Here is a 19,301-nt window from a genome sequence, read left to right as displayed (position 1 = left end):
CTGCCTCCGGCAGCATCCCTGGCAGCATCCCCGGCAGCCAGCTCTGGGACTGGCCTGTAGACATGACTGATGCTGAATGGGTATACACACTGAATTTCCACAGGTGTGGACAGGGTCCACTGTATAATTTGGCGACCCCGTACAAAATGAAAATGAAGGCCCTATGTTCAGAAATTAAGAATTTCAAAACGGCTCCTGCAGAACAGTACAGCGAGTGTGGTCAGGTGAAACGCCTGAACCTGCGCCACCAGAATCTTTTTGGCACTATCAGTGATCCCCACGCAAAAGTCAATGGACTGGTGTGGTCATGGGGGAGTTTTACCACCACAGGGAGATGAGGAAAACAGGCACGACTCAATCTTTCACAATGTAACATCTGTTCCATTTAGGTGACTGTGATGGTTAATTTTGTGTCCACTTGGCTAAGCCATGGTGCCCAGATATTTACTTGTCAAATACAATTCTGGATGTTCCCGTGAAGGTACTCTCTAGATGAAATTAACCTCTACTATAAATCAGTAGACTGGCAGTAATGCAGATTATTCCCCATAACGTGGGTGGGCCTCCCATCAACTGAAGACCTTAAAAAACAGACTGACCTTGCCCAGGACGGAGGAAGGCTGCCTGGTCCACCAACCTGCCTGTCGATTTCAGACTTCCAGCCTCTCATCCTCTTGTTTAGAGGACAAGAGCCAATTCCTTCAAATAAACCCAGAGAGACAGACAGATACAGACGGGCAGGCAGGCGGACAGACAGACAGACAGGCAGATCCTACTGGTTCTCTTTCTCTAGAGAACCCTAATACAAGGACTCTCTTCAGGGATTATGTGATTATGTCTTTCCTAATTTTTTTATGTTAAAATGTCATTTTCCTTAGAAAGTTCTGGAAATCGCTGCTTTATGTGATCGATTTTAGAAGGGAGATTTTTCCCTCTTTTTGGTGGGGGTAGGCCAGGGAAGAGAAAAACCAGGCCGACATTTACTTTTGGAACATGTTTCCAAAGCCAAAGCTATGACCCCATGGAAAAGCAAAAGCTGCCATTTCGGACGAGACCAGCCTCAGTGTCTGCAGAACTTAAAAGCCCAATGTGGCTCTTGTCAAGCAGTGTGAATATAAAAAAGGCGGGGAATGTGGGCAGCCCTTGTCAATCAATTTCATCTTTTAGAAGCGACCCATTTCAAGGCACCTGAAAGTCTAGAATCATGAAAGCACAGAAGCTCCTCACGTATCAGCCCTGAAACTTTGAATTCTCGTCCTTATTTCTAGGGATTCTTGTAAATGCCACATACTTCTGGCAGACCTTGTAAGAGAGCGTATCCCCTTCAGTTAGAGAATTTGGCCCATGCTGCTGCCGTTACACTGTGACATCAGTAGGTACTGGACACCCCCCCAGTCACTCTGTGCTCACAGATCTGCGACGCCGGCCTCAGCCAGAGTGCGACGGTTGTGGCATGCGCAGACCTGAAGATGGATGACGCGGCTGCCTTCTCCGGGCGCCACTGCATAACCCTCACCCCCATCCCACATTGATAGTAAGAAATACGAAGCCAGAAACTTTTAGAAAGACTCTTTCTATGGCATTGCCTCACTTTCCTGTCCAGTCAAAAGCTTTATTTATCCCATGGTCTTTGTAAGAGTTAATACATTTAATTTCAGAAAAAGAAAACACTTTATGAGACAAATTCATCACCCAAGAGCCGAGATGGAGTACGGAATGAAGCGGCAGTGGTCCTCGCACTTCCCGGAAGAAAGAACCTCTTCCCCACTGGGTCCAGTTTTAGCACTTTCCCCACAAAACCCATCCCCCCGCCTCTTTTCCCAAATCCGAATTAATGGTACCTGGATGCCCCTCGATGCCCAAGCCAGAAGCCGGGGAATCATCTTCAGGTCCGACCCTGCTGTATGAGTGAGTGACAGTAAGTGCCACCAGCTATACCCCTTGGCCTCTCTTCTTCACACTATTCTTTGCTGGTAGCCCACTAACATGCCAGTACTTCACACACTGTCGGCATATTCTCAGAGATCTTTCTAACCATCTCACATCCATTTGGGGTCAGAATATACGTATTTCTCCCTTGAGGACTTAACTCTGGGACAAGTAGGTTTTGTGAGCACGTTCTCCAATGGGCCCCCAGTGACCTGCACCATCTAATCTTTACTACACAGTCTGGGAAACCGAGGCTCACCAACCTTGGGGAAACCAAGGCAGCAACAAGGCTGCTGTCGGCACGTAAAGCAACTCTTAAGCTTCTGGGGGACCTTTAGAAATAATTTATAATCCAACCTGTTTTTTAAAAAATCACAATGCTCAAGGAACTTAGTGAGGATCTCAATAGCATAAAAGAGATCCAGTCAGAAACAAAGGATACACTAATTGAAATAAAGAACAATTTACAGAGAAACAGTAGAATGGATGAAGTCAAGGCTCAAATCAATGATCTGGAACACTAGGAAGCAAAAAACCACCAATCAGAACAACAAAAAGGAAAAAGAATCCAGAAAATGAAGATAGTGTAAGCAGCCTCTGAGACAGCCTCAAGATGCCCAACATTCACATCATAGGGTTGCCAGAAAAAGAGAAAGAGCAAGAAATTGGAAATCTCTTTGAAAAAATAATGAAATTATTTGAAAATAATTTGGTGAAGGAAATAGACGTGCAAGTCCAGGAAGCACAGAGGGTCCCAAACAAGGTAGATGCAAAAGGCCCACATCAGGACACATCATAATTAATATGCCAAAGGTTAAAGATAAAGAGAAAAGCAGTTAGTTACCTCCAAGGAAGTCCCCATAAGATTGTCAGCTGTATTCTCAAAAGAAACTCTGCAGGCTGGGAGGGATTGGTAAGAAATATTCAAAATCATAAAAAGCAAGGACCTACAGCCAAGACTGCTCTACCCAGCAAATCTATCATTTAGAATCGAAGGGCAGATAAAGAGCTCCTCAGACAAGAAAAAACTACAGGAGCTCACCATCACCAAACCATTATTATATAAAATGCTAAAGGGGTTTATTTTAAAAGATCAAAATGATGAATTGCAATAAATACATACCTGTCAACAAATGAGTCTAAAAAACAAACTAAGCAAGAACAGAGACAGAATTGTTGATACAGAAAGCATTTTGATGGCTTCCAAATGGGAGGGGGTGTGGAGAAATGGGTGAAGAAGTGGGGGGATTAAGAAGTACAAACAGGTAGTTACAGAATAGCCCTGGGGATGTAAAGTACAGCATAGGAAATGGAGTAGCCGAAGAACTTATATGCATGGCCCATGGACATGCACAATGAGGTGGGGATTGCCTGAGGGATTTGGGGGGTGCTAGGTGGAGGGGGGACAAAGGGAAAAAAATCTTGACAATTGTAATAGCATTATCAATGCTATTACAAACCAGCCACTTCTACCACTTAGACACCAGTGGAGTTCTGGTATAAGTGAGATTACAGCCTACAAAATGGGCCGGGGCAGGGGGGCTGATAAGAATGATGCGTGGACAGAAGGTTCCAGATGACCAGCAAGTTCCCCCCGACAAGCCCACTGACTGAGGCTGCCCTGGGTGCTGGCCAGGGCAGAGTGAGGAACAGAACCAGGACCAGCTGGGTGTGGCACAGAGGAAAACACTTGTCTTTATACCCTGCAGCGCAAAGCAACACTAATAGAAGTACACAGCACTTTCGTACAGATAAGCACACTGAAGCCAGCAATATTTAAATACAGCTCGAGTCCACAAGAACGTCACCCTTACCATAAGAATTTTGTTTGGACTTTCATCTTCATTCACGACACAGGTTCTTTTGAACCCTCGTGATTTGGATGGATCTTCATCTGTATCTGATTCACCAGGGAAAGAAAATTTCCATCTTCCAGCAAAGGCAGGCATCTGGTCATCCGCCGCAGAGGCCTGGCTTCTGGGGAAGTCGTCTGTCCCAGCGTCAGCTGTGTCCGTCGGGAGCGGTGACGCCGAGGGCTGTGCGCTGGGTCCTCTGCTGTTTGTGGAGCTCTGCGACGGAGACGCGCGATCTGCTGGAGACGCACAGCTCATGGAGAGCTCATTTTGCAAAAACTGTTTCAAACGGGTTTTTCTGCGGACACTCTTCTTCGCAATGGCCTTGCGCAGGTGAGACTCTTCCGCGATGACGTACACTCTGCTGCGGCCCCGGGTGACCGCCGTGTAGACGTGCTGCCAGTGCTGGCGGCCCGCCCTCCCGACCACGTAGACCACGGTCTGCTCCTCAGACCCCTGCGGGGAGGAAGGCATGGGGAGAATGAACGCTGCCTCGTCCACGGAGGTGGACAGAGGCAAGGCCCCCCTCGCACCCACTCCCTGGCCGGACTGCTCGAACTTACGGAGCCCATTCTCATCGCCATCCGAGAACTCATGCTCTAGTGTTTTCTGATTACGCTGCTGAGCTCGGCCCGCACAGAGCCGCAACCGGCTTGTAAAACCCAAAGACAAACTTTAAAGTCCACGCGCAGTGCCAAGTAATAAAATAATTTTAAATGGTTGTGTGCGCTTTGTGGATAAAGGTGCGACCCCACTGTTACTCCATATTATAAAAACAGACACCTTAAATATCCAATGATAGGAGAATAAATATATGTACTTAAATACATTGATATCAAGTATCCACATATAGATGTTTGATATGCTATTTTGCAACCATCAAAGATGCTTTAAAAATAACAAAATTTTAAAAACTGGGTCTGGGTGTGTGTGTGTATGTCGCATCTATGCAACATAAAATCACTCTGATCCAAAAAGTACCTACAAAATAAATATGTGACAAAACAAAATAAATCACAAAATAGAAGGCAATTGTATAAAAATTATAACTAGACTGTGTCTAAAATGAAGGGTGTATGGATAATTTTTTTCCTTGCACTTTTCTGTAATTTTCCATTATTGAACCAATTACTTTTTCAAGATAAGCAAAGGAGAACAGTGGACCTTTGCTTTTTAAATTTAGCAAACCAAGAATTTTCTAGACAAGAAAAATGCCTGAAGTCACCATGTAACTGTGAGAAAACTTTGAAGTTTGACAGCTATCCTTCGATGTTGTATTTTCTGCACCAACATAAACTGAGAAGTGGTTTGAACCATCACCCCCCCCTGTGATTTCCACGTTAACCTGCCAAAAGAAGAACTGTGGGGAGACACCTGACAGGACGGGCACTGAGAAAACACAGATCCGCAGTTAAAACCAACAAGTTAAAACAGCAAGCACGCCTGTCTCCCTAAACACAGAGAATCTGACCCAACTCTTCAGGTGGTAAAAGTATGACGAACACTTCCTCCCAATACTGCTGAGTCTCAGAAATGGACTCACATGAGACTTGATTACAGAAATGCTAAACACATTTAACAGAAGAAACACAGCGCCATTTCCCCCTTGCACTTTACACTGCGTGTTCCTAAACGAGTACACATCTACCTAAATTTAGTTAACTGAATTGTTACTTATAGACTAAGTAACACTGAGAAAAATTCAAAAACCTCATAATCAGTCTCCTTGTATTCACACTTGCTACAATCCACTGTCCTCATAGTAAACTACGGTGACATTTGTAAATTGTAAATTCAATCACACCCAACTCTGTTTAAAGCCCCTTCATGGCTCCCAGGCTCTCACAGTCCTATCTCCTTAAAATGGCTCACGTGGCCCTGCCTCAGCCTGGCTCCCTGCCCTCCTTCTCTCCCCTTTCCTCCCCATGAGCACTAGGACCCTGCCCCCAATCCCTGTGCCTTCCAGCAGCCTACACTTCCTCTATGACAGAATTTTTATCAGACCACAATGTCACTTCCTAACTATATTCCTCAATGGACTGTAAGCTCTGTGAAGGCAGGACCACATCTGTTTTGCTCACTGCTCTTTATTCGGTGTTGTACTGAATGAATGATGATCAAAAGTGAAACATCGTGCCAAAGGTGTGCATGAAAAGCAGGACATGGACTCCTGACTTCTCAATGACCTGCTATAAATCATATATCCATTTCTTTAAATCTTCAATCATTTTAAATCTTAAATCCTTCAATCATTAACACTCTCAAACTTCTTAAAGAGGCACACTTTATATATTTACTTTTTTTTTAAATCCTCACCCAAAAGTATGTTTATTTTAGAGTGAGAGGAAGGGAGAGAAAGAAAAACATCAGTGTGAGAGTGAAACACTGATTGGTTGCCTCCCGTAGGCGCCTGGCGAGGGATCAAACCTGCAACCTTTTGGTGTACAGGACGGCGCTCCACCCGGCTGAGCCACCTGGTTAGGGCTGTACATTTACTGTCAATTGCCTATATAACTACTCTCTAAATTTGTTCTAAAATTACAGCTTGGGTGAATAGACACAAATGATTAATACCCTTCATGATTTTACAGATTTAGAATCTGAAAGTCCATATGGGCTTTAGAATGGGGTCCAAAAACTTTTTTCTATAAAGGGTCAAAGAGTAAGAGTTTAGGCTTCGCAGGCCGGGTGGTCTCTACAGCTACTACCCACCTCCTTCTGTGTGGTGCAAGGCAGTCATGGCCAGTATGTAAATGTGACTGTACCGATAAAATTCATTTCCAAAAACAGGTGATGGCCCGGATTTGACCACTGTACTAGATAATAGTTAGTCCTACAAGACCCTAGGAGGTGACCTGGTCCCCTATCCTCTGACCCTCCTTACCCCACATTACTTCTTTGACCTCCTCACCAGTCACTCCCACGGTGGTCTCCTTGCTGTTCCTGTTCTTCAAATATGCCAGACAGGCTCCCACCTAAGAACCTTGACTCTGGCTCTTCCCTCTACCTAGAATGCTCTTTTCCCAGATACCCACATGGTTAACTTCTTTACCTCTTTCAAGTCCATGCCCCAAAGCCACCTTCTTTCTCAATGAGGCCTATGCTGACCACCTATTTAAAATTACAACTGTACCCCACCCCCACTTCTTTTCCATAGCATTTACCACCTTCTAACATCACAATAGTTTACAAATTTGTTTACACTTGTGTGTGTCTCTACCCTCTTCTCCAGCAAACGTAATCCTCACACTGGCAGGTAACTTTGCTTCATGGGCTGACCTATACCAAGCACCCAGAACAGAGTTTGACTGAATAAATACTTGTTGGACTGCCCTGGCTGGTGTAGCTCAGTGGATTGAGCTCGGGCCTGTGAACCAGAGGGTCGAGATTTGATTCCCAGTCAGGGCACATGCCTGGGTTGCAGGCCAGTTCCCAGCAGGGAACGCATGAGAGACAACCATACATTGATATTTCTCTCCTTCCCTTTCCTTCTAAAGATAAATAAAAATTTAAAAAAATACTTGTTGGACTGAACTGAATTTGGAAGAAACAAACTATGCTGATATAAGATAATGATGAATGTCCTCAGAGGTGAAAGATGCTATTTCAGCCATGAAATAAGAACCAGATTTAGTAAAAGGAACACTTAGAGATATTCACTCCAACCTCAACCCAGCAATCACAAAGACCCCTTCACTCTTCATTGCCTGGACTAAAATGAAAGACAGGATTACAATTTTGAGGAAATCTCTCAGAAAATATAGTGAAATGATAACATAATAGAAAACAAAAGAGATGCATAAGAAATGGAGATAATCACTTCTAGAGGTCCAAACTAATAAAGGTTCCAGAAAGACAAAACAGAGAAAACTCGGGACAAGAAATCTTAATGAAATTATTCAAGAAAATTTCCCAGAACTGAATGATACGAGTTTTCAGAATTATAGAAACCACGAGGGAAATTTCTCTAGGATCTCACAGCCAGAAATACCACACATCTTCACACCTGGCTGTATTTTTATCCATACAGACACAAGCACCCGACTGTCTCTCTCTCACTCTGGAAACGTAAAGCCAAACACACAGCCTGACTACACCAGCAAGCACACAGGCCAGTGTGTGGGGCAGCGTGCCAACCTGCTCCCAGCGGGAACCCGGACCACCCTTCCCTTTACTTTCCACTTGGTATTGTTTCTTTATCTGTTTGAAAACCATGTTAAATTGTGCACATTTTGTAGCCGTTGCAAATGCTTTTTGGAACCAAGAGACAGGGTAAGTTAACTACAACACCATCCACTTAAACACTAAAAAATCTACACTAATTAATGTCCACCTACTAGTAGAGGGTATAGGCCAACCTGCAAAATTTTTCTGCATGAAAATGGAGGACGATGCAGCTTCTTCATTAAAACAACATTCCAACATCAGAGAGGGGAGCTCAAAAACAATGAGAGATGTAACGGAGCCACAAATAACTTATGAGAATTCAAGAGTATTAAAATAGAGCTTCAAACTAAGTTGTGCTAAATGCACTGTAGTCCAAGATTAGATCCTCAAACAACAACAAAAAGGCACAGTGAAAACACTGCTGAAATCCAGATAAAGTATATAGTTTACTTAATAGCACTGTACCAAGAGCAACTTCTTTTTTGACACATGTCAGAATAATGTAAGATACCGACACGAGGGAAAGCTGGGTGAAGGGTGTTCGGAACTCTGTGTGGCACCTCCCCAACTCTCTGTCAACCTAAAATTACTCCCACCTAAAAGGTGGTTGCCTCACAATGGTGGAGAAAGGGGACACATTTCTCAAAGCAGCTTCGTAATTAAAGTATGTATGCAAATTATACCTCAATAATAGGTGATTAAATTAAAAAATAAGTGAGTCACAAAAACCTCCAGGCATCACAGTACCATTTGTGTAAACCTTGGTAACCTTGCTTCCCTGTGGATGGACAAATGCAGAGCAGAAGCCTCTTCTGAGGAGGGTGGGAAGGCACCGGACCAGGGCGGGATAAGTGGGGCACTTGCTTAGGAGGCAAAATTTAAGACGATGCCAAGAAACTCAGCCATCAAGATAAATAATATTTGAATAGTTTTAAAAGTCAAAATTTAAACCCCAGCCCTGGCTGGTGTAGCTCAGTGGATTGAGCGCAGGCCTGCGAACCAAAGGATCGTGGTTCGATTCCCAGTCAGGGCACATGCCTGGGTTGCGGGCCAGTTCCTGGCAGGGGACCCATGCATGAGAGGCAACCATACATTGATATTTCTCTCCCTCTCTCCTTCCCTTCCCCTCTAAAGATAAATAAATAAAATCTTAAAAAAATTAAACCCCAAAAGATCCATGATGAACAAAGTATCAAAATTTTAAATAAAGATAAGAGCAATAACAGTGCCGAAACCAGCAACACAGGAGACGGAAGTAGGAGACAAACTCAGTCCTGTGGTCCTGCCGCTTCTCTCCCTGGTGGGAGGTGTGCCCGAGGAATGAGGCTTTAACTATGGTGTCTCAGTTCCAGAAAAAAGAAGGCTCTAAAGTCAACAAGAGTAAAAGGTTTATGGCTATACAGGATTTTCTGTACTTTGGTGCAGTTTGTTTCTTAATTTAAAAAAAATAATAAAAGCAATACAAATTAGGAAGAAAATAATACAAGGTATTCTATGGCGTGGCCAGCTATTTGAACAGCTTCATAAATCTCCAGGCTTACCTGAAAAGTGTGAATAGTTCTTGCCCATGCATGTCTTATGCGACAATGTTTCATCAGTTTCCCAAAATCCACAGTCACTTCCAAGCCGGCCATGTTATTAATGGTCAAAGATCTTTTCTTTCCAGCAGTTATATCCGTTTTATCCTATCACCACAATAAACAACTGTTCTGTATGGTTTCAAACATGCACACTGTGAAGACATCTATAGTTGCACTGAACAGAAAATGGGAGTACCTCATAAATAAAATATCGTCTTTTTGGACTATAAAACGCACCACGACCACCCCAAATTGGGAGGAATAATGGTTGTTAATGCTGCTGTCGGGTTCTGTTTACATTTACATTGGTGAAATATTGTGTTATTTATGATAGTAAATATTTTACACTTTTTGCTGCAAATTTTTTTCCTATTTTCCTCCTCTAAAAGCTAGGTGCATCTTATGGTCCAAAATACACGGTAGCATGCATATTCACTATAATTGTTAAGAATTTCAAAAGGCTGAAAATCTATGCTTCAGCAGCAACTGAATATACATACACATAAACATTTTAATAAACACAAATGGAAGTTATTGGTCCTTGAAACTTAACCAAATTTTATTATCTGGAAAACAGTTCATTGTTGCCTTTCTTATTTTGAAATCTATACATTTTATTTCTTGTACTGACAATGTAAATCGGCATATAACTCTTTGCAAAAACTACCTCTCCTCACTGCTTTTAAAGAATAAGCTTATATATTTAAGAGGGTGTTTACACAATTAGAAGAAATTCAAGGTGACCACTTCCACAGTTTCTATATGCACACAGCCACCAGGGAAATGATGCTTTGCAAAATATCACGGGCCCCTTGTTTCTTGTTCTTGTTCCTCACGCACTTCAAACTTATTAAAACTGTTTTTTCACAAAGTCTTACAGAAACTCATTTTATGAAGCCAGCACCACTCTGACACCAAAATCAGACAAGACATTACTAGAGAACTGCAGACCAATGACGCTCACACACGGATTCAAAAATCCTGAACAAAATATTATGGAAGACGAATGTCGGTTCTGATATGTGTGGATTCTGAATTGTGCCTATTTCAGAAGGAAAGGGCAATTTTTAAAAAGGAAACCTCGCCCTGGCTGGTGTAGCTCAGTGGATTGAGCGTGCGCCTGCGAACCACACGATCGCAGTTCGATTCCCGGTCAGGGCACATGCCTGGGTTGCAGGCCGGTTCCCAGCAGGGGACGCACTAGAGGCAACCATACACTGATATTTCTCTCTCTTTCTCTCTCCTTCCCTTCCCCTCTAAAATAAATAAATAAAATCTTTAAAAAATAATAAAATAAAATAAAATAAAATAAAAAGGAAACCTCTAACAGGTGAAAAGGTACTCTCTGTTATCACTCACATTTGTTATGAAAAATATTTCTCCATTGCAAAGTCGAATACCACTCTCAACGTCATGTTTATTTTTAGCAACATCATGAGGAGTCCAATTAAAGTCCTCACCACTGGCCCCGAGTTCATTACTTCGCTGACTGTTGGAGGTATTTTCAGGCAGTAAATCCGAGAGATATGCATTCTTGGTACAACAAATTTTATCACCAACTCCAAATATAAGTCTCTTCTGATGGTCTCTGGGTTAGAAAGTGATAATAAATCATTAGGTCACGAGAACCCTAATTTCATTTTGTGTAAGCAATAACTTCCACTCAGGTCCAATCCAATGCTCAAAATAATTTCTACACTTTCTTTGCTCCACTTTTGTTTTCCAAACTTCCACAAGAAATCAGGCTCCCACCAGTGTAACCCCCTACACCTCGAACCCAAGACCATGGCGTAGCCAAATTGTTACAAGTCTCAGCATATACGGTGACACCTCTTTCCCCCTACATTCTAAAAACTATCAAAAATCTTGGTAATTTTTAAGAATCTACTGATTTCAAGCATCTACTGATTCTACCTTTTAAAGTTATCCGCTCCTCTCCCATCACTCCTATCATGACCCTATTTTGGGTCTTACAGCACTTATACACATTTCTACTCTAATAATTATAACATATTAAAATAGCAGCAAATTGAATAAATGCTGGCAACATACCAGTCGCTGCAATAAGCACGGAGGCATATTATTTCATTTCATCCTTAACTACACCTCTATAAGGAAATTCTGTAAAAGTATCCTTTTTTACACACACAGGAAGGTGAAATTACCTGCACAAGTTCATAGGCACTGAGACCCAGATTGCATGGCCTCAACCTTGTGCTTTTTTAACCCTGTGTCAGGCTACCTAACATCTGTGTGTGTGTCTTCCCTTAACTAACATATCTCTGGGTTCTCTGCACTTAACAAATAGTAGGTGCTGACAAATGCTAGAGATGTGAGTTAATCTTCCCTATGTGTAAACAGAGAGCTTTTCTATACCCACATTTGACTGATGTTCACTACGGTGTTCTCGGTGGGCATCCTGTTGCTCAGGTTCTTGGACACACTACACACATATCGTGATTTGAAAAATATTCCCAAATGCCCCACACTCATCTTGGAGAAGCTGGAGTTTGCCAATCTGGAAACCACAACCTTATTTTTCTTACCAAAAATTTTATTCTTAAGAATATATATTATATTTCATTGACTAGATCATCTTCACCAATGAGAAAAAAAGTCTTTTAAATATGTGGCCACAGTGATAAATGTCAAAACGAACAAAGAACAGTGAATCAAGGAAGGACCGTCCCCAGAGTTTCCGTTCGCTGCACTCACTTGATCAGGTGGCCCGTGTAGTGCTTGCCACAGCACACATTGATGACGTCGCAGTCTCGCCTGCAACACGTGAAAACGCAAGGGTCACACAACGGTGTTCAATGTGCATTTCTGTTACCAACAACCAGGACATACTGGATTCTATACAAAGTCTCCCGGACTCTCTCCAGGAAGAAGTACTTTGTAAATTTGATCTTAACATAAACGTTTGCTCCATCCCGATTTCCTGCGAGTTTTCCAAATACTGTGCACTGTTTTGTAGAAAGAGCCCTGATTAGAAACTGCCCTCTGCATGTCTAACAAAGAAATACCTCAAAATAAGAGAGAACATTAACAGTGATGAACTAGAAGAGACTCTTATTCAAACAGTATCTATATTAATAAGCAGTAAGATTTAAAAGCTAGTTCAGAAAAATTAAAATATTGCAAATGCTTTACCTTCTAAATGCAATAAATTGTGATGTCTCTGCACACTGTAGGTCATTTTCTTTGAGTAAAGTGCTCACGGCAGAATATAAATCTGACAATTCAAGAGAAAAAAATTAACATGGAAAAGCATCAAATTACAACACTGTTTCTGTGGAGAAGCCTCAGCATCCCTGCTGATGGGCACAGAAAAACGTCTCATACAAGTTCACCCTGGGAACAGCAGCTGCATCCCCTACATCAGCCAGAGAGACGAGAAAATGAAGACAAGGTTCCATCCTTGTCTCAACTCCGTCCTCAACAGAGTTCAGCCACAGACAGGACAGTTTCTAATCTGTACCACAGTCACTGTAAATTCACTGAGGGCTCGTGAATGCAGAATTTAAACCATGAACCAGAGGACAAAACACATAACAGAATTACTGATGCAAGGCTTCTTTCTGTTTTAAGTTCTGGTGACACTAGAGGCAGTGAATGGTAATTGGAGAACTGCTCTATGTTATATCATCTAATTTCATCTCCACAACACTCACGTGAGACACCAATTATTTAGTAGACGCACACCAGTACAAAGTACTGAGATATTTATATAATCGCTGGAAGACAGTTACTCCCCAAACGCCTCGGGGCCCGCCCCACTCCGGCCGTGTGTCTCCCTCCCCCGGAACCCACAGGCCTCCCCAGGATTCAGTAGGTAAAAGGTCAGCCCTGGCGCAGCAGGTGCATGCACTCCCAGAGTGACTGTACCCTACCAGCCAGTAAACAGCTTGACTGTCACCACTACATCCTCGTTATGAATGTAAGACTGAGGCTTTTGGAAGCAAAAATAACTTTCCAAATGGAGCGGGGAGGCTGGATGCGTCTTCCAGAGCTCGGATCCCTAACACTGCTCACAGCCACTCACAGCTCGTCCCTCCTCAGAGCACGGAGAAGCAGGCTTCCTCTCATCTCTCTCAGCAATTCACAAAATGGAAAACGTGTCTCAGGAGAGAGAGATGTAAAAATTGAGAATATTCCAGGCTTCTCTGCCTTTCCCTCACAGCAGGTGAACCAAAGGAGAATGAAATAGCACAGGCCTCATGATGCCCTGTTTGGGGAAGGCTGAACTGGTTGCCAGCTGGGCACTTCATTTTTCAGATGAAGGGGGGATTATCCCTAAAAATTGGCCAACGCTCCGCTCACCCCCAGGAAACCCCGGTCTTCTGGAACAGGAATTCCCAAAGGTTCCAGACGGGATCCTGCTGTTCTGGTCCTCGCTTTTTTCACTCTCTCTGCTCTGCATCTCATTGATAATAGGTACAGTATCTCAACACGGACATTGGATTTCACCAATTCTATGATACATGATTTTCTCATGTTTTTTTAAATATTATTTTATTCATTTATCTTTAGAGGGGAAGGGAAGGAGAGAGGAAGAGAAACATCAGTGTATGGTTGCTTCTTGTGCATCCCCTGCTGGGAACTGGCCCCTGCCGGGAACTGGCCTGCAACCCAGGAATGTGCCCTGACTGGGAATCGAACCGTGATTGTCTGGTTCACAGGCCCGTGCTCAATCCACTGAGCTACACCAGCCAGGGCTCTCATGTTTTAACATCTCTAAAATGCTAACCCAGCTATGAAGCCTGCCTTAGGTCTTTGTACTCCACAATACTGGGAATAATTTACTCCACAACTTAATCAATTATTAATGAAAAACTACTATATGCCTCTCTAACAAATATTTATTCCACTTTCGTAAAGAAGAGACTCATTTTCCAGGTAAACTTTGTAATTAAGAAAGGAAAACAGCATCAGTTAATCTCTGCTACCATTCTGAAAGAGAAAAAATTTTAAGTATATTTTCATCAATGTAAAGAATAGTGTCAGAAATAAGCAAACAAAATTTTAAGCAAATCTAAATGGAGTGGCAAAGAGGCCAAGTTACTTAACCATCTAAGTCTCATTTCCTTCATCTATACTAGTACCTACTATTAACTAAGCTGTGACAATAAATATCTGTTCATTATTTACAACGTATTTAGTAAAAAATAATCACAAAACAGTATGCAGCCTATAATCCAATCGATGTAAAACACTAAGCCCTTACTATGTATCTGACCTTTATAGTGTTGTCTTGAGAAAGAGGCAAGAGGATTATGGGGAAATATTAATTTTTACTTCAAGCATTTCTGTATCATTTGACTTTTTTATGGAATATAAATTATTTCTATAATCAAAACACCAGAAGGCATTTATAGAAGATTATGTATTCAAAAGAAAAAGGGGTGCTTATTCTCAGCTGGTCTGCCAAAGACCCCGAGTGCCAACCCTACTCCCCCACACAGCGCCTGCTCGGTCTCCAACGAGATGAAAGAAACCACCTTGAACCAAGAGGAACTCGCCAAACTGCAGGCACAAGTGCACGGTGGTGGGAAAGGCACTGCCCGTAGCAAGAAGGAGGTGGCTGAGCTACCGCAGATGACCAAAACTTCGCTTCTCCTCCAGGAAGGTAGAGGCAAACAGATCTCTGGTGTCGAAGAGGTCAAGATGCTCACGAAACAAGACTGACCCACTTTCACAACCCTCAAGTCCAGGCATCTCTGGCCACCAACACTTTCAGCATCACAGGCCTCATTGAGACAACGCAGCTGACAGCAAGGCTACCCAGTGTCTTCAATTAGCTTGCTGCACACAGTCTGACTGGTTCAAGGAAACTCGCCGAAGCCCTGGCCAAACAATCTGTGGGTGGGAAAGCACCGCTTGCTACAGGAGAGAATGATGGTGATGAAGTTCCAGATCTTGTGGAGAATTTTGATGACACTTCCAAGAATGAAGCAAACTGAATTGAGTCCACTTCTGAAGAAGATGAACTTGAAGACATTACTGGGAGCTGCTATTTTACGTTATAACTGCTTTTTCAAAGTTTATTTATGGATCAGATAAAATATAGATCTTTAATATTTTTAAGCCTATCCCCTTGGACACTGCAGTTCTTTTCAGTTTTTGCTTATACACCAATCATTCTCTGCAGCTAATTAAGCTAAAGAAGCCTGAGAATAAAGTTTGGAACCAAGGCTTAAAAAAAAAGGGATATTGTAACATGTGAATGAATGCTGACCCAAGGGAACTGAGATCAGTGACATACAGAAAAAAAGAAAGGCTTAAAGATAAAGTTCAATGTCACTAAATTTCACACAGAGTGAAAGCAAAGTAGGAATGATATACCTTGAAAACCTGTGGCAACTAGGACTTCTCGTCAAGATGACTTCATAGGCAGACATGGTTCAGCTCCTCGCACAACATCAAAATTACAACTAAAATATAAAACAGCCATCACCCAAAACTGACAAACATTGGGTTGAATGGAAGTCTGACAACTACAGAATTAAAGAAACCACATCAATCAGACTGGTAGGAGGGGGATAGACACAGACAGGCTGGTCCCACATCCATGTGTAGTGGATCAAAAATTCAGGAGGGATATCTCGGGAGCAAAGAGTCCCAGCCCCACACCAGGACCCAGTGCCCAGGGTTCCAGTGCCAGGAAGATAAGTCCCCACACCTTCTGGCTACAAACCCAGCGGGGATTCAGTTGGTGGAAAAAACCTCAACCAGCTGGAGCCCCAAGCATTCCCATTACAGCACAGGTGGCAAACACAAGGCCTACGGGCCGAATCCAGCCTCCACCTTGTTTTATCCATCCCAGCACCTTGTTTCTACCCAGTGGCAGTGCCAAGCTCTCACTTAACTGTTAAGGAGTAGTTACATTTATACAGTCCTAAAGTTACATTCAGCCCTTTGAAGGCAACCATGAGGCTGATGTGGCCCCAGTGAAAATGAGTTTGCTATCCCTGCCCTAGAGAACTTCCACAAGAACTTGCTCAGATTCACTCCGAGAGCTCCAGCACCAGGGTAACTAACAGCTTGGAGGGCACCAGTGGCACACAGGCAGGAAATAAAGTTTCTGGCATAAAGGCACGAACCGAGGGGCAGTTTCCTCCCAGACAGAAAAGCAGGAAAAACCATAGAGTTGGCAAGCAGGTGTTATATGTGAGACTCCATCAACCTGGCTAACACCATTTGCCCTGCCCTGGTAATTCCCTGAGGCTATGTCCCACCCAACTTACAGCTGTTAACAGTAGATTTTCCATAAAATGAATGGCCTTAGCTCTTGCTTGACAACTTCCTAGATCCTTTCAAACAAGCAACAACTGGCCTCAGTGAGTCCCCAAAACCCCCATACACTTGCTAAGTGGCCCCAGGCTTGGCACTCTCAGTAGCCAGCCTTTTTCACAACTTGGCTTTGCCTGGGAATCCTCAAGCCCAGCACAAGTAGCAGCCACCTCTGATTGCTTTATAGCTCAGGCACAGTAGCCCGGGGAAAAAATACAGGTGGGGGCTGACCTTGGTCTTCACCACCCAGGAAACCCCAGGGCCTACAAACCCATTGGACAGCTAGAGACCATGCCACAGCACCACCACCCTGCCCCTGAACAGCTGATTCTTCACAGATGGCAGAGGTTGGTGGTCAGTGGTCACAGCCAATCCTTGCCCCTAACTGGCCTGGGTAAATCCTTCCCATTGACATGCAAACAGCAACCAAAGCTCAACTATAAGAGGAGAGTTACTCAGGCCCCATGAAGAGAACACCTCAAGTACCCAGCTTGGGTGATAAGAGAGACTATGCCAACAGACTCTACAGGACGCCTAAGACATTAGGCCATAATACCAAGACAGGGAGTCAAAGCAACTCTACGTAATACATAGATACAAACACAAGGAGGCTGCCAAATGAAGAGACAAAGAAACGTGGCCCAAATGAAGAAAACAGATCAAAACTCCAGCAAAAGAACTAAACAAAATGGAGATAAGCAATCTATCAGATGCAGAGTTCAAAACACTGGTTATAAGGTTGCTCAAGGTCTTTAGTGAGGACCTTAACAGCATAAAAAAGATTCAGTCAGAAATGAAGGATTCACTAATTGAAATCAAGAACAATTTACATGGAAACAATAGTAGAGTGGATGAAACTAAGAACCAAATCAATGATTTGGAACACAAAGAAGCAAAAAAAAAAACAACTAATCAGAAGACCAAGAAGAAAAAAGATCCAAAAAGTGAGGATAGTATGAATAGCCTCTGGGACAACTCAAAGAGGTCCAACATTCTCATCTTAGGGGTGCCAGAAGGAGAAGAGAAGGAGCAAGAAATTGAAAATCTACTTGAAAAAATAATGAAAGAAGAAAAAAAATGAAAGACAACTTCCCTAATTTGGTGAAGGAAATAGACTCACCAAGTCCAGGAAGCACAGAGTCCCATATAAGCTGAATGCAAAGAGGCTCAGTCCAAGATACATCATAATTAAAATGCCAAAGGTTAAAGATAAAGAGAGAATCTTAAAAGCAGCAAGAAAAAAGCAGTTAGTTCCCATAAGACCGTTGGCTAATTTCTCAAAAGAAACTTTGCGGGCTAAAAGGGATTGATAAGAAATATTCAAAGTCATAAAAAGCAGGGACCTAGAGCCAAGATTGCTCTAACCAGCAAAAGCTATCATTTACAATAAAGGGCAGATAAAGAACTTCCCAGACAGAAAAAAACTGGAGTTCATAATCACCAAACCATTGTTATATGAAATGTTAAAGGGACATAAATTTAAGAAAAAGATCAAAATTATGAACAATAAAATGGCAATAAATACACACCTGTCAACAACTGAATCTAAAAAACAAGCTAAGCAAACAAGAAGAACAGAAACAGAACCATGGGTACAGAGAGTGTTTGATAGTTTCCAGATGGGAGGGGGAAGAGGGAAAATGGGTGGAGGTGAGGGGATTAAGAAGTACAAATAGGAGGTTACAGAATAGCCAGGAAGATGTAAAGAACGGTAAGGAAATGGAGTAGACAAAGAACTTATACGAAAGACTTGCAGACAGGAACAAGGGGGGGAGACTGCCTGAGGGATGGGGGTGGGGGTGGGGTTGCTGGTAGAGGGGAGTAAAGGGGGAAAAGGTGAGACTACTATAATAGCAAAATCAATAAATTATAATAAAAATTATAGAAAAAAAAGAACTGTGGCAACTGCAATGAATTCTCAATAACAATCATTTAAATTTCCACTAATTCCATTCTGAGTGAACCATTACACTATTTTTAAAAGCGTGCTATTAAAATAAAATAATTTTTATTATTTATAATAAAAATCAAAAGGTTCAATCTATTTAGGCTCATTTGCAATAGATAACTTAATATCTATTACTTGTCAAAAACTAACATTTATGAAATTCCTCAAAACAGATGCATGCCCTTAACCCACACAACAGCCCCAGAGGCACCACCCCTGCGACTCCCCTTCTACAAACGACTGAGTGATGTGACCTGGGTTGTACACATAAGGGGCAGGCTTCCTATCCCACGCGGTTTCCCAACCCTGCCACCGTGTCATCCTAACACCCTTAGTTAGAAATGACGCTTGTCCATTTAATAAGAAATAGGACAGAAATATGAAGGCTCAACTGGGCAACAGGTGACAGCCCTTAATTCTGTTTCACAAATACACTCAAAATAGCCAATGTATTTACTTTTTCCTACTTCCATGAAAGAAAACCTTCGTTATGACATGCATTCCCCTAAATGAACTTGGATTACTGGAGCT

The 19,301-nt window shown here is 42.6% G+C and overlaps 1 protein-coding gene and 1 pseudogene across 3 annotated transcripts in view; one reads left to right on the top strand and one right to left on the bottom strand.

The window, feature by feature from the left end:
* HELB (DNA helicase B) overlaps nucleotides 1-19,301 on the bottom strand; it is a 35,741-nt gene that overhangs the window by 3,059 nt on the left and 13,381 nt on the right. The window contains exons 8-12 of one of the 3 annotated variants that reach the window (XM_037063100.1): nucleotides 12,683-12,764; nucleotides 12,245-12,304; nucleotides 10,889-11,117; nucleotides 9,491-9,634; nucleotides 3,744-4,238 (exon numbers count right to left, since the gene is read on the bottom strand). In XM_037063100.1, coding sequence (XP_036918995.1) covers nucleotides 3,744-4,238; nucleotides 9,491-9,634; nucleotides 10,889-11,117; nucleotides 12,245-12,304; nucleotides 12,683-12,764 — 1,010 coding nt within the window. The remainder of the gene's footprint in view (nucleotides 1-3,743; nucleotides 4,239-9,490; nucleotides 9,635-10,888; nucleotides 11,118-12,244; nucleotides 12,305-12,682; nucleotides 12,765-19,301) is intronic. The other 2 variants (XM_037063103.1, XM_037063102.1) reach the window with 2 other exon arrangements.
* Nucleotides 15,013-15,545, top strand: LOC118998739 (transcription factor BTF3-like; annotated as a pseudogene).

Source organism: Sturnira hondurensis, unplaced genomic scaffold (assembly GCF_014824575.4).
Source record: "Sturnira hondurensis isolate 20B ecotype Veracruz unplaced genomic scaffold, ASM1482457v3 Scaffold0014384, whole genome shotgun sequence".
Taxonomy (NCBI): Eukaryota; Metazoa; Chordata; class Mammalia; order Chiroptera; family Phyllostomidae; genus Sturnira; species Sturnira hondurensis.
Note: the sequence above shows the minus strand (reverse complement) of the source record. Positions and strands in the feature narration are given on the sequence as shown.